At 52.7% G+C, this 15,168-nt stretch overlaps 5 protein-coding genes across 5 annotated transcripts; 4 read left to right on the forward strand and 1 right to left on the reverse strand.

Moving 5' to 3' along the window:
• Positions 1-662: 662 nt before the first annotated feature.
• N7498_001556 (uncharacterized protein) lies at positions 663-1,262 on the forward strand (the record flags this gene model as incomplete). The annotated part of the gene is made up of 1 exon (XM_058448619.1): positions 663-1,262. The coding sequence occupies one exon, from the start codon at positions 663-665 to the stop codon at positions 1,260-1,262; it is 600 nt and encodes a 199-aa protein (XP_058314030.1).
• Positions 1,263-6,414: 5,152 nt separating this feature from the next.
• Positions 6,415-8,451, reverse strand: N7498_001557 (Pyridoxal phosphate-dependent transferase major region subdomain 2; the record flags this gene model as incomplete). The annotated part of the gene is made up of 1 exon (XM_058448620.1): positions 6,415-8,451. The coding sequence occupies one exon, from the start codon at positions 8,449-8,451 to the stop codon at positions 6,415-6,417; it is 2,037 nt and encodes a 678-aa protein (XP_058314031.1).
• Positions 8,452-8,634: 183 nt separating this feature from the next.
• Positions 8,635-8,864, forward strand: N7498_001558 (uncharacterized protein; the record flags this gene model as incomplete). The annotated part of the gene is made up of 2 exons (XM_058448621.1): positions 8,635-8,683; positions 8,707-8,864. The coding sequence occupies 2 exons, from the start codon at positions 8,635-8,637 to the stop codon at positions 8,862-8,864; spliced, it is 207 nt and encodes a 68-aa protein (XP_058314032.1).
• A 1,514-nt stretch (positions 8,865-10,378) lies between these two features.
• N7498_001559 (uncharacterized protein) lies at positions 10,379-12,517 on the forward strand (the record flags this gene model as incomplete). Its single annotated transcript, XM_058448622.1, has 3 exons — positions 10,379-10,606; positions 10,665-10,975; positions 11,026-12,517. The coding sequence occupies 3 exons, from the start codon at positions 10,379-10,381 to the stop codon at positions 12,515-12,517; spliced, it is 2,031 nt and encodes a 676-aa protein (XP_058314033.1).
• Positions 12,518-13,288: 771 nt separating this feature from the next.
• Positions 13,289-15,111, forward strand: N7498_001560 (insulinase family protein; the record flags this gene model as incomplete). The annotated part of the gene is made up of 3 exons (XM_058448623.1): positions 13,289-13,390; positions 13,455-13,887; positions 13,922-15,111. 3 exons carry the CDS (start codon positions 13,289-13,291, stop codon positions 15,109-15,111), a joined length of 1,725 nt encoding a protein of 574 aa, XP_058314034.1.
• Between the last annotated feature and the right edge of the window lie 57 nt (positions 15,112-15,168).

Here is a 15,168-nt window from a genome sequence, read left to right on the forward strand (position 1 = left end):
CCAACGGAGGCTTTGGACATCACAATCTTGAAGAATTTGGGCACGGGCCCTAGCGCTAGCGAGGCTTCGATCGACCGTATCACCTTTCCGTTTCCCGGTGAACACTAAACCTCTGGAACGGACGATGTTAGGTGCTGGGGCCAAGGTCACCTGACAGTAACCTGACCGTTTCACGGTAAGCTGACTCCTGAATTGACTGGACACTGAGAAGCTTTTCGGTCAACGGGTTCTCCGATATTTCACCCCGTCGACTGGCTCGGGTGAGCATCGGGGAAACTTGAACGACAATGAGGCCGGGGAAGCGTCGGGCACCCCAACTAAACGCGTCCGCATGTCTGGTGGCTTGAGCTTAGACGGACACAGCGACTGCTGCGTGTTTTTCTGTCATCTCGGACCGACATAGCACAAATGATCTCTAGTTGCGGGGTTTGTTTGGAGAGGGGTCGTCACTGTTGTGTTCTAGTTGTGCCTCTTAAGCATGGTGTCCCCATGCGATCTGCGTTTCCTGCGGTGGTTGCGGGGTTGAGGGCCCCAAAACTGGCAAGAAGGGTATAAGAAGGCTCAACAAGGAGCGACGGAAACTGGTTTCATTCCCTTGACTACCTCCTCATCCCTCCGTTTTGCCCTTGTTCAGTTGTGTTGCGATAACACCTCCCCCCAAAATGCCGTTATCTCAGGTTCCCTGGTGGAAGAACTCGGTCATCTATCAGATCTATCCAGCGAGTTACAAAGACTCCAATGGTGATGGGATTGGTGATATCCAGGGAATTATCTCCCAGCTCGACTATATCAAGTCTCTAGGGGTAGATGCCATTTGGGTCTGTCCCTTCTACGACAGCCCCCAATACGACATGGGATATGACGTCGCGGACTACGAGTCCGTCTATCCCCCTTACGGGACCGTGGCCGATGTGGAAGCTCTCATCGCCGGCTGTCATGCGCGGGGCCTGCGCATTCTCTTTGATCTGGTAGTCAATCACACATCTTCTCTTCACGCTTGGTTCAAAGAGTCTCGCGCCTCTAAGACCAGTCCGAAGCGCGACTGGTACATCTGGAGACCGGCCAAGTACGATGAGCACGGAAACCGCCACCCACCCAACAACTGGCGCAGCTGCTTCGGCGGCAGCGCGTGGGAGTGGGACGAGCCGACGCAGGAGTACTATCTCCATGTCTTTTGCATGGAGCAGCCGGACCTGAACTGGGAAAACCCAGCCACCCTAAACATAGAATCGCCCGGTAGGGGGGGGGGTACCCATAGTTAAAAAGTCTTGGCAAGGGGGGGGGGTACCGAGTCAACACGGTACCCCCCCCCCTAAGTAGGTCAAATCTTAGTATTTTTCGATCGGGTCTTTTAAATCTTTTAATATTAAAGCCTTTCTAATCTTTTGGCTTCTTTACATTTTTAGATTTCGACCTAGAATAGTGAGGGCTAAGGGGGTCTGGTTTTCGTGAATTATTTTTGATGGGGGATGCCAAGACCTTTTCGCGCGGGTAGCCTATCCCTATTTAAGCTAGACATCCCTTATGTAAGTACTAGGCTTAGCTATTAGGCTAACTTCTAGACCCTATAAAGTCCTTAAGGCTAGTATCAGGGCTAATAGTAATCCTTTAATATCTCGCGAACGAGGTAAGCTATTAGAATAAGGGAAGAAGTTCTAGATACTATAGCCCTCTCGCTACTAGGCTAGAGGATTTATATTACGTAAGCAAGCCTTATACTAGGATAATTAGTAGGGAAAGGGAGTTTGAAACTTTTTACTAGATGACTAATCCTAGGTAGGCTCGTTTAATAGAGGGAGTCTCGGCGGTTAGATTAATATTAGTAGTATCTTAATTAGGCTAGTATCCACGAAGTTATTAAGCGATGAAATCTATTAAGCTTAGTGGTTATAAATATATATCCTAATAATATATTATACTAATATATAAGAGGAATTAATAGAGTGATATATTCTTAATACTAGTAGGATATATATATTAATTCTACTATAGGTATAGCGTAAAGGGGTCTATAAGAGAGATATAGGTAGATAGAATAATAGAGAGGATAGTATAGAGGATAGAATATAGGGCGGAAGGGGTTAGTTAGTAGGCTAGGTAGAGGCCTAGGGGTAGGCTAGATAGTAGGCTAGATAGAAAGGCTAGGTGAAAGGCCTATTAGAAGGCCAGTTGGAAGGTATAATAGTTAAAGGCCCGCAAGTCTGCTAGGTGGAGGCCCGTGGGTATAATAGGTGGAGGCCCGCGGGTCTTACTAGTTGGTAGGCTAGATGAAGACCCGCGGGTCTGCTAGATAGAGGCCCGCTAGTCTAATAGACAGAGGCGCGTGGGTCTGCTAGATGGAGGCCTGTCGGTCTGATAGTTGAAGGCCCGCGGGTCTTACCAGTTGGTAGGCTAGATAGAGGCCCGCTGGTCTGCTGGGTGAAGGCCCGTCGGTCTGATAGTTGAAGGCCCGCGCGTCTGCTGGATAGAGGCCCGCTAGTCTGCTGGGTGGAGGCCTATCGGTCTGATAGTTGAAGGCCCGCGCGTCTGCTGGATGGAGGCCCGCTGGTCTGCTGGGTGGAGGCCTATCGGTCTGATAGTTGAAGGCCCGCAGGTCTTACCAGTTGGTAGGCTAGGTGGAAGGCCTATGGGTCTGATAGATAGATCCTAGGTGAAGGCCCGCGCGTCTGCTGGATGGAGGTCCGTTAGTCTACTGGGTGGATGCTAGGTGGAAGGCCCGCGGGTCTAATGGCTGGAGGCCCGCGGGTCTGCCAGTTGGTTGGCTAGATAAAGGCCCGCGAGTCTGATGGATGGATGCTAGGTGGAAGGCCCGCGGGTCTGCCAGTTGGTTGGCTAGATAAAGGCCCGCGAGTCTGATGGATGGATGCTAGGTGGAGGCCCGTCGGTCTGATAGTTGTAGGCCCGCGGGTCGTACCAGTTGGTAGGCTAGATAGAGGGCAGCGGGCCTACTAGATAGATGCTAGGTGGAAGGCCCTCGGGTCTGCTGGATGGAGGCCTGTCGGTCTGATAGTTGAAGGCCCGTGGGTCTGCTACGTGGATGCTAGGTGGAAGGCCGGCGGGTCTTACCAGTTGGTAGGCTAGGCGGATGGCCCGCGGGTCTGCTAGGTGGAGGCCCGTCGGTCTGCTAGGTGGAGGCCCGTCGGTCTGATAGTTGAAGACCCGCGTGTCTCCTAGGTGGATGCTAGATGGAGGCCCTCGGGTCTGATGGCTGGAGGCCCGTCGGTCTGATAGTTGAAGGCCCGCGGGGCTGCCAGTTGAAGGCCCGCGGCTCTTACCAGTTGGTAGGCTAGGCGGATGGCCCGCGGGTCTGCTAGGTGGATGCTAGATGGAGGCCCGCGGGTCTGCCAGTTGGTAGGCTAGATAGAGGGCCGCGAGTCTAATGGATGGAGGCCCGCCGGTCTGCCAGTTGGTAGGGTATGTTGACGGTCCTAGTTGGTAGGCTAGATGGTAGGCGACTATAGGTTTACTACTTCTATATAAGCTGAATGGCTAGTATCCTTTATCCTGCCTAACCTAGGCTAATATGATCGATTACTAATGAAAGCCCTACTATCTAATCCTACCTACTAATTCCATCCATGCTTACTATAATACTGGCGGGCAAAGTAATAGAAGACTACTACTACCCTAATAACCTCTGTGTCCCAGCTCCACCCTGCCTCATAGAACGTATTAGGCTCCCATTCACTAGGCACCCACTCCTTATTAAAGTAGGGACTATTCCCTAAGCCCCTACCCTTGAAGGCCATATTACAAACCGTCCAAAAGCTAACTAGTAGCTTATCTGAGAAGCACCCTTTACCCTCATTCGTCACCAAAGGGCCCTTACAGACCCTAGTAGGTAGGAAGCACCTATAACAGCAGGTTTCCTCCTTAGGGTTTACCCGTGTCACTAACTCCTTAGCCGACCTAATAAAGATTGGCGACTGGAAGGTCTCACAGGTAGTAAGCCCATGGCCTAAGGGCCTAGGCGGCCTAGGTTCTTCTAATGCTATATATTATATTAGTAAGATAGAATAGACTAGGGCCTAGGGCTATGGCTATAGCTATAGCTAGGGCTAGGGCTAGGGCTAGGGCTAGGGCTAGGGCTAGGATAGTAGGGTAATAAGCTTACCTGACCAATTAATACAGCAGATAGGGCACTGCTCATTTGTCCAGAATCTCACAGCCCTTGCGATGAATTCTATACCTTCTAGGTCTTTCTGGGTCTGGTTTCGGACCCTAGAGGTAATTATAGAATGGCTGGATAAGCGGTGAGCACAGAGGTCGCATTGGGCCCAGATAGGGTCACATCTCTCTATAGCTTCTGCATCGAAGACCCTAGAGATTACCCTACGACGGCAGATCTGGTCAAGTAGGTATTGTTGGAAATAGACCTTCTCTGCAGCCTGAGGCACTGAATGACTAGGCACCTGCTTTAGCTGCCAGGATTGCACTAGGCAGTAGGACCACGCTAGCGAATCAGGTGACCTACCAGCCCTACCAGATTCCTGCATAAAATTGGTCATCTCATAAACACCAGGCATAAAGTGGATAACGAGATTAACATCAGGGAAATCGTAGCCAGCACCAATCCCACTAGTGGCTAGTAGGATAGGGGTCTCTACCCTAAAGCGCCCTAGCTGAAGCAGCTTTTCATCATCAGATAGGCCAGAGTGAAATCTCGCTGCCTGAGGCTGCAAGGCATTAAATAGGCTATCAACCAAGGCCTTTGTTCGGCAGAAGATAATCACCTTTGGGTTAGCCCTAGCACTAGCCTTAGTACTAACACTAGAACCAAAGGGGCCATGCTTAAGGGCGAATCCTTTGATAAACTGGCTAATATAGCTAGGATAGCCACTCTCTCCGAGCGTAGGAGGTAGGGCCTCAACCCTATAGGCTATGTGCTTTAGCGTTAGGCTAGCCCGTAGGCTATAGGGCTGGGTGCCTAGGTGAAGCATCTCACTAAGCTCGCTCTGTAGATGCCTAGGTAGGGTAGCCGAAGCAAATACCATTGGGACCCCTAGGGCTAGGGCATGCCATGCGCGATTCATAATAGGCCGATAGGTCTTTGAGAGAGGAATTAGATGGCATTCGTCCCAAATGACTCTTGCTAGTCTCTTCTGACTAATCAGGGTATTCGCCATCTCTAGGAATTCAGGATAGACCACGTGCTCAATTTGCACTAGGATTAGCCTAGACTCCGAGGGAAGAGATTCTTGCGAAGGGTCCCATGTAGTAGGCCTTAGCCCTAGGGCCTTAGCCTTACCTAGTAGGTCAAGCTTTAATGAAATGAGAGGAATCACCATAATAGTCACGTGGCTATTAAAGAGGCTAGCCCCTAGTAGGAATAGCGTAGTCTTCCCAGCAGCAGTAGGTAGGATAAGAAAGAGATAGGGTATATGCTTCATCATTAGGTAGAAGGCCTCTCGCTGATCAGGGCTACGAAAGGTAGCCTGATTATCATTGAGGAATTCCCTAAGTAGCTGGGTTAGGAGACCTATCCCAATCTGGCCACTCGCTATTAAGGGTGAATAGGCTAACTGGCGAATCTCTTGGCTAGCATCAAGACTAGGTGGTTGGTCTATCTGCCCTCTAGCTGCCTGGGGTACCCCATATAGGCCCATAAACTCATTAAATTGGCCTATCGAGACCCTATAGGTAGGGGTAGGGACCCCAGGCCTAGTAGGATATCGACATTGAACAACTGGCCAATTTAGTGGTAGCCCAAGGGCTAAGGGTGCCTTAGGCTGCTGAGGTAGGCTAGGCTCTGCTTCTGCCTTAGGCACTAAGAAGGCCCTATTATAGAAGAGAGACCCTAGCACGAGCTGGTCAGGTGATACACCGAGATAGGTATGCCACCGCTGGCTAAAGCTAATAAGGGCAGTTTGGATATCAGCCCTAATACCCTGGAGCTTAGGGTTTAGGGTAGCCAGCCTGTGCTCTGGATGCAAAATAGGAACAAGCAGGGCATTAGTAGGCAGTACTTTAGACAAGGTAAAAGTAACAGAGAAAAGAACAGAGCATGGACTCAAAAGGGCATTTGCAAAAGACGGGAGAACAACTCTGGAAGAACCAGAATTGGATCATAGGAGAAACGGGGGCATATTCATTCGTTGCTTGTTCGAATAATTCATGACCGTGGGGTTCTTTTTGTTTTTTTTTCTTGGAAGGCCCCTTTGCTCTGATCCCCAGTACCGATCACTCCTTGCATTAACCGCGTCACGACAGGAAGAAGCAAAAGTCGGTGTACACCATCAAGCAAGAAAGCTCGAGCAAAAGATAGAAGAAGGGCATGGGGGACTAATAGACCGGGACACGGCGTGACCAGCACCAACCGGGCTCGTGGGCGTAAAAGACTCGGGCCGCATGACTCAGTCTCAAGAATGCATGAAGTTTCCAAGGTAGCATGACATAATGGAGAGGAAAGTCAATCTAGTACAGAGGAGACTTGACATCCTGGACTCCGCGTCGGATCACATCCTCAACGCGCCACCGGGGAGGAATGAGGTTAGCAGTGCGCTTGCGGTGCCACTCCTTCTCCATCTCGGGCGGGGGAGCCGGTTCTTCCGAGGCAGGCAGAGCGCCGCCCGCAATACCAGTAGAGAACTTCAGTTGCAGAACGTTGCCAATCTCGTCGCACGCAGACAGAACCCGGTCAAGATCTTCCTTGGTGTGAGCGGCTGAAACGCAGAAACGAGCACGCGAAGAGACCAGAGGTGTGGCGGGATACCCGACGACGACCACGGAGATCTTACGCCGGAGCATCTCATGTGAAAAAGCGGGCATCTTGGCTGGGTTGAAGAGGAGAACGGGAATGATCGGCGAGTCGTCGTGGCCGTATACTATAAAGCCAAGACGCTTCAGGCCGAGACGGAGGTATCGGGAGTTGAACGCCAATCGTTGCAGCCGCTCCTCACCTTGGCCAGGGACGAGGTCACCCTTGATAATACGAAGGGCGGAGGCAATCTGAGAAAGAACAGCGGGAGCAGGAGACTCTCCGTAGAAGATACCGGAGTTGGTGGCACGGAGTTTATCGACCATGGCCTTGTCTGCGGCGATGTATCCACCATTGGCACCGAAGGACTTGGTAAGCGTACCCATCAAAACGTCCACTTCCGCGGTGTCGATACTGAAGTAATCACATACACCCCGGCCCATGGGACCAATGGCCCCGATGGAATGAGCCTCGTCAACGAAGAGGTGGAACTTGTACCGTTGCTTCAGCGCGACAAGGCCGGGAAGGTTACACATGGATCCTTCCATCGAGTAAAGACCTTCCACGACCACCAAGATCTTCTTCCAGGGTCGGTGAGTGCGGGGCTGTCCTTGAGAGATGGCTTCACGGAGCTTGATCTCCAGATCTCTCATGTCATTGTGCTTGAACATGGCAATCGAGGCCCCGGAAAGACGAGCACCGAAACGAATGGACGCGTGATTCAGTTCATCAGAGATGATGAGGCAGCCCTTGGAAACGAGAGCGGGGAAAATGGTTGCGTTGGTGCCGAATCCCATGGAGAACACCATCGACGCTTCTTTGCCCACGAACTTGGCAACCAAATCCTCGACTTCGACATGGAGGTCTTGCGTACCGGCCTCCGCGCGAGTGCTAGGAGTAGCAATGCCGTACTTCCGAACTGATTCCTCTGCAATATCTGCACAGGGTCCTTCGGACTGAGCGAATCCGAGATAGTTGTAGGAGCTCAGGTTCAGCGTATCCGTGGTAGTACCCGTCAGGTAGAAGTGGTGGTTGTGATCATCCGTGGCACGGTCGATGAGGGTGATGGTCCGGCCGGGAACGCCGGTGACGGGACGCTCGAAGCAATCGTTGATGCGCAGCTTGAGACGGCGCACATAGAAGTTATCGAAATCGCTGTTGAGCGCACCGTATCCGTTGCGGGGCTTCAGGTGCCGATAGTTCTCTTCGCGGAAACGCTTGCCAAAGAAATCACGAACGTGTCCAAAAGCAATTAGAATTAGGTAGCTGATGTACGTAGTAAGCAAGTAATAATACGGCGGCTCGTCCATCACCGGCTCCGGGAAGACACCGCCAGGGTGTCGACTGGAGTACCGATGGCTCGGATGACCGATGGGACCGAATTGAGCATGCTGCTTGGCCAGTCGGCGAGCCTCCTCTGGGGACGGGGGCTGGAACAGCGTGGTCGGCATTTCGTCCATGTTGAGGTTGTCAGCCGTGGCGGTGGAAAAAGAGATCGTCGGTAAGGACAGTGATGCCGAGCTAATCGGCGGAGAAGATGAGGTATTAGGATTTGCACCGGTCGACGGGGGAGTCGCCTGTGCAGGCTGAGGCTCAGCCTTGGACTTGGGCGAGACCGAGAAGAGCTGGGCCAGGCGATGAGACTTGACCGAGGGCGCCTTGATGGCGATTCCGCCCTTACCCGAGGAAGGCGAAAAGGAGGGGGAGTTGGAAGAGGTGTCGTTGGAGGAGTTGTTGCTGAACCGACGAGGCATCGCAAGGAGGAAGCGGCGAACGGGGGGTTCGGGACGGTTCGGCAGGATTTTACCGTCGGAGAGGGAGAGGAGCGCGTTGATCTGTTCACGCGTCCAGGACCGACGATTCACACAGAGTACCTCCAAAAGAGATAACAAGACGATTGGCGGTTGGCGGTGTATCCTCTATCGAGTTTCCCAAGTATGTCGAAGCTAACAGCAACCGGAGGTGGTCTGCGGAGGGCACGGCCGGGTATGTCAGTTGATAATCCTCAGGAGGACAAGTGCGGAGCAAGTCAATGGCAGATTGGACAACAGAGGTGCACCAGAAGCAAAAGGGAAAAGAGGCACAAGAACCCTTGGAGCGAAGGATTCTACGATCAGACGTACTCGGGGCTGATGGCGTCGCAGTTGGATCCGAAGACCTCCGGTGAGGCTTTGCGGGCTTGTGGCTTTGCACACGTGAGATGGGGCGGCAGAGTCAAGGACAAGGGGCCGGTAGCCCAAGAATCCAAGGAAAAGCGAAGCACCGGTATCCCTCAGCAACGGAGGTTTTGCGATGGTGAAGGAGGAAGAAGGAGAAGGGGCGTAAATAACGGCGTTCCTAGTTGAATCATCATGCACGAGTCCGCCTCCTGGTAATCTATGGTAATATATGGTAACATGTGTATTCCTCGTAATCAATGCCTGGTCTCGATGGTCACAGTGGTAATCCCCATCCTGCGGGAGGAGATGGCTGGGACGCCGATTCTGGAATTTGATTCGATAATAGGGAGCGGGACGTGTTATTTACCAGCTGTAATACCACCCACCGAGCCGTTTTTTTCTCTTTTCTCCTTTTCCCTTCTTTTCCGCAGTTACAGTCGTTACCACTGCGAGTTACTAAGAGGCCCACTGTCCAACCTGAAACTGGGAACTGGGAACTTGGAACCAGAGCTCTGCATAAATTTTCCGTCCGTATAGAGCATGGCCTGTGTATTCCGATGCACCTCTAGGTCTGCGTCTGCATCTGCATCTGTAGTTGCCGTCACCTTTACCCACTCACCTTCGGCAAGCTAAGCTGCCCCTGACTGCATAACCGTGGATGTCACCCCCGCCTGCACTCAAATGATGAAGCGCCCTAGCTGTACTCTTTCGGTCCGGAGGTCCGTGGTGGCGTTTAAGTATATTTGCCATCCAAATGTCCTGGAGACGTGGTGTTCTAAGTGCGAGTATTCGTTACCTACTGACTCGCCTCTCCGGCTGGGGTATAGTCAGTTATGTAGTTATAGTGGTTAGTTAACTAGTTAACTAGTTATCAATTGGGCGATGATGTCGACAGTGATTCTTCCCCACCCAGCAGAGTCTCGTTACCTCGCTGACTCGTCGAGATGCTACATGAACTGCTGTGAACGGTCGAGGTCGCGACCATGTGGTGGCCTCAGGCAGCGCATGTCACTTCCGCATTCCGCATAGCATCTCCATTCGGAGCCGAATGGCGCCTAAGAAAAGTGACGTGGTATAAGGTGAAGTGGAGACGATTCGAGACGAGAACGAGCTCTTATTTAGACCCAAGTCGAGCCTGATTGCGATCCTGATATCATCCCCACTGCTCTCTCTATATACCCGCAGCCGCGGAATCAGCGGCAAACTACCCGCCCTCTATTCCGCCCCGCGATCCCTTGTTGGGGTGAATTGCATTGTGTGACTTGCCTCTTGCATGTGCAAGTGACATCCCAACATCTGCAAATTTGCCCTTCGTCAAGCGACCGCCCAGCTATCGTCAAAAATCGTGGCAAAACTGCTTCAACCGCGACACCGTTCCATACATCGGTCACTCTAGACGCCCCTGCCATAGGTTGCACTGGCGCACGTTGCTTCGCTCTTCTTCTTTTCTCCTTTTGGACTTTGCTGCGATCAGCGCCGGCATTGCAAGTCGGAGTGCCAATTGAACTAGGTCGCTCAGACCATGCCGCACATTGACGAAAGTGTGACTACGGAGGCGAAGGAGCTCTGGCGTCCTTCGTCTCCCGAGACAACGCAGATCCACGACTTCATGACCAAGGTAAACAACAAGTACGGTCAGTCATTAAGCGATTATAATGCTCTGTGGGAATGGAGTGTCTCGCAGCCAGCCCAGTTCTGGGAGGAGATCTGGCACTATACACACATCAAGGCCCACCAGCCGTACAAGCAAGTAGGTCTGCCTAATCTTCAGACTGAGGTGAGGTGCGCATGTTGATAGATTGGCCCAGGTTCTCGAGTCTGACAAGGTGATGTTTCCACGTCCGCCATTCTTCCAAGGCAGCACTCTGAACTTTGCCGAGAATCTCCTGTACCCGGCCAATGCGCCAGATGAGAATGCTATTGCAGTGATCGGGGTCACAGAAGCGGACCGCGAGTTCATCTCATGGAAGGAGTTGCGAGAACGCGTGCGAAAATCTGCCAATGCCCTGAAGGAGGCTGGTCTCCAGGCTGGCGATCGCGTAGCGGGCTTTGTCGGCAACCATGCCAATGCTGTCGTGGCGATGCTGGCTGCAGCCTTCGATCGGCGCCTACTGGACGGGTGTCTCCCCTGATACCGGTGTCCATGCAGTCCTCGAGCGTCTCAAGCAGATCGAACCAAAAATCCTCTTTGCAGACAGCGCTTCGCTCTACAACGGCAAAGTCGCATGGCTCCCACGCCAAGGTGCGTGAGATTGTTTCGGAGCTCTCTCACCTGCAGTACTTGGTGGTGTTTGAAACTGCCAAGCCTCTTGACTTTGATTTTGATCAGGTTCGTCCAAAAAATGGGAAAGCAGTCGCCTATGCTGAATTCCAGGCCGCCGTTCGTGATGAAGCCGCACCTTTGGAATTTGCAAGTTTGGGACCTGACCACCCGGTGTATATTCTCTACTCGTCGGGTACAACGGGAGCACCGAAGCCTATCGTGCATGGGTCTTTGGGTACGTTGCTGCAACACAAGAAGGAGCATTTGCTTCACTGCGAGATCCGGCCTGGTGATCGGTTATTCTACTTCACAACGGTTACCTGGATGATGTGGCACTGGCTTGTTTCCGGACTAGCGAGCGGTGCTACAATCATCTTGTACGATGGTTCGCCATTTCGACCATTTGATGCCGAAGGCGGAAAGGGGGAGATGGCGATGCCACGACTAATTGAGGAGCTGCAAATTACTCACTTTGGTACCTCGGCGAAGTATCTCTCCATGCTGGAGCAAGCGGCCTTGAACCCGCGCAAGCATTTGCACCGGCCAGTTTCTCTCAATACTTTAAAGGCCATTTTCAGCACCGGCTCCCCGCTGGCTCCCTCGACATTTGAGTATATCTACAACTCTATTCACCCCGACATCATGTTGGGTTCAATTACTGGCGGAACGGATATTTTGTCTTTGTTCTGCTCCGGGTGCCCAGTACTGCCTGTTTACAAGGGTGAGATTCAATGTCGCTCTCTGGGAATGGCTGTTTCGGTGTTCAACTATGCCGGGAAAGATATCAGTGCTTCCGGAGAACCCGGAGATCTTGTCTGTACAGCCCCGTTCCCCGCACAGCCAGTCATGTTCTGGCCTCCCGGCCCGGAAGGTCTGGAGAAATATTGCAAGAGCTACTTTGACATGTTCGGCCCATCAATCTGGCATCACGGAGACTTCGTACGCCTGAACCCGCAAACTGGCGGTGTGATCATGTTGGGCCGCAGCGACGGCGTTCTCAAACCATCCGGTGTCCGTTTCGGCAGTGCTGAGATTTACAACGTGCTGCTCAAACACTTTGCCGATGAAGTTGAAGATTCTTTGTGTGTTGGCCGCCGGCGCGAAGGCGTCGATTCTGATGAGACTGTCGTCCTGTTTGTGAAGCTTGTTCCTGGTTGCCCTTCGAACATATCCGACCTTGCGGCTCGTATCCAGGCTATCATTCGCAAGGAGCTCAGCCCCCGTCATGTTCCTGGAATTATCGATGCCTGTCCAGAGATTCCGGTGACATCCAATGGCAAGAAAGTGGAGAATGCAGTCAAGCAGATCCTGTGTGGGCTCAACATTAAGATCGGTACGAGTGTTGCTAATGCTTCTTGTCTCGATTGGTATCGCAACTGGGCTTCTGAGCACTCGTGAAAGCACTTTTCAGATAGACGAACGAAGGAGTAATTTCAAGTTGAAAATGGACGATTTCTTTCTTTTAAACCTATCGTCATGATCCTAGGTTGTTCGATCTGCTCTTTTTCCTCTTCTTCACCCATCATTTGAAGTATATGGAAAGCATGGAAATATAGTTTCATTTTGCGATCCTAAGGGGGTTACAAGCCGACGGAGGTCAAGAACCCCCCTCGTGGGTAGTATCATGTTCATTGCGGGACAGACGAGGGAGAAGAGAGGAAGAAAGGACTACGGACTGAAACTATCTACACTGAGCACAATTGGGGCTGCCTAGCCACTCAGGCATCCCCGTCAAGTTTCACTTGTATACGACCTTCAGAAAACAGAGTCGATACTCGAAAGGTGTTTCTTGATGGCAGTGTAGTGCCCTGGGTGGCTCTCTGCCCTTAGCTTAGCTGCGCAGTCCTTTGTTGGTTCTTGGTCAGCAATCTAGGGGACAGCGCATCCCATGTGCACTTGTATGCGAAAGCTTCCCATAGGCTCATACTTGCAGAATATTACGAATAAGAACGGACCAGAAGATCTAGCTAGTCACCATTTGGTCGAAATTCCCAGCGGGCTCGACTGAGGTCGGTCACCCAACCGCTTAAGTAAGCACATCGGCGCAGGTCTCCGAAATGAATCTTCGCCGTTGTTCTGATTCCCGACTCTCTCGGATTTCCTGGATAGCGAGTTCAGCACGCATTCTCGAATCCCAGGATCGCTACGCGTGTCTAGAATAAAATAAACATGCGTCGCTCTGCATTGCGGGCTGTCGAGTCCGCAAAGCCGCTCGCGCGAGCTCCTCGCTCAGTGTCGAGAAGCTTTGCTACTCTCAATGACGCGGCCAAGGTATCCCATCGTGAATCTCTCCCATCTTACGAACGTATCTAACCAAAATTCCTGTCTTATGTAGGACCCGGCGGAATTAGATCAAATTACCACTCTTCCGAATGGCGTTCGCGTCGCTACCGAATCATTACCGGGACCCTTCGCGGGTGTCGGAGTTTACGTCGATGCCGGATCTCGTTACGAAGACGCTAGCCTGCGCGGAGTCAGTCATATCATGGACCGGTTGGCCTTCAAATCGACCAAGGCACGCTCAGGGGATGAGATGTTGGAGGTTCTAGAGTCGCTGGGCGGCAACATCCAATGCGCTTCCTCGCGAGAATCGTTGATGTACCAGTCCGCCAGCTTTAACTCAGCGGTGCCTACTACTCTCGGTCTCCTGGCAGAGACGATCCGGGATCCCCTCATCACCGAGGAGGAAGTTCTTGACCAACTGGCGACAGCGGAGTACGAGATTGGCGAGATTTGGGCGAAGCCGGAGCTCATCCTGCCCGGAGCTGGTCCACATGACTGCATACCAGGGTAACACGCTAGGAAACCCTCTGCTCTGCCCCGAAGAGAGGCTGGGAGAGATCAACAAGGCCGTTGTCGAGCGTTACCGCGAGGTCTTTTTCAACCCAGACCGGATGGTGGTTGCTTTTGCCGGCGTGCCGCATGCGGAGGCTGTTAAGCTCACCGAGCAATACTTTGGCGACATGAAAAGCCGCGATATTCCCAGCAAGGGACCTGTCTTGTCGGGATCTGGAATTGATACGACTCTGTCCGACTCCCCCGGTGCTGCTACTGAGGGTCAAGTACCCACCGTCCCTCAGTTCACGCCCTCCTCGACCGTGAGCAGCCCAGCCGCTTCTCAAAAAACACATTCGTCGCTTCTGTCGAAACTACCATTCCTTAAGAAACTCACCGATTCCTCGCCAAATGCCGTCGAACCCCTTGATCCCTCTCTCATCGAGCCCTCCACATTGGATCTGCGTCGGCCGGCCCACTACACGGGCGGTTTCATTGCTCTTCCTCCCATTCCGCCTCCCGCCAACCCGATGTTGCCTCGCCTAAGCCATATCCACCTTGCCTTTCGAGGCACTCCCCATCTCTTCGCCCGATATTTATGCCCTGGCTACTCTCCAGACCCTTCTGGGTGGCGGCGGTTCCTTTCTCCGCTGGTGGTCCCGGTAAGGGCATGTACTCCCGACTGTACACCAATGTCCTCAACCAGCACGGATGGGTTGAGAGCTGCATTGCCTTCAACCACAGCTACACTGATAGCGGTATCTTTGGTATCTCCGCCTCGTGCAGCCCCGACCCGGACGACAGAGATGCTTGAAGTGATGTGCCGTGAGCTGCAATCACTGACCCTGGACACTGGCTACACTGCTCTGCAAACACAGGAGGTCAACCGTGCGAAGAACCAGCTCCGCTCGTCCCTGCTCATGAACCTCGAGTCTCGCATGGTTGAACTCGAGGATCTCGGTCGCCAGGTGCAGGTTCACGGCCGCAAGGTGAGCGTGAAGGAGATGTGCGATCAGATCGAGGCTTTGACCGTTGAAGATCTGCGCCGTGTGGCGCGTCAGGTCTTTGGCGGCCACGTCCAGAACCATGGCCAGGGAACCGGCAAGCCGACAGTCGTGCTGCAGGAGGGTGAGCTGGAAGGATTCAAAGCTTCGGTCCTTTCCCCTTGGGAGGAAATTCAAGAGCGCATTGCGCGCTGGAAACTTGGTCGCCGGTAAATAGAATCTCAAGGGTGTGGTCAGAGATGCTCCGGTATTGGGATGGCGGTGTCTCCG

Source organism: Penicillium cinerascens (assembly GCF_028974065.1).
Source record: "Penicillium cinerascens strain IBT 15544 chromosome Unknown contig_16_segment0_segment0, whole genome shotgun sequence".
Lineage (NCBI taxonomy): Eukaryota > Fungi > Ascomycota > Eurotiomycetes > Eurotiales > Aspergillaceae > Penicillium > Penicillium cinerascens.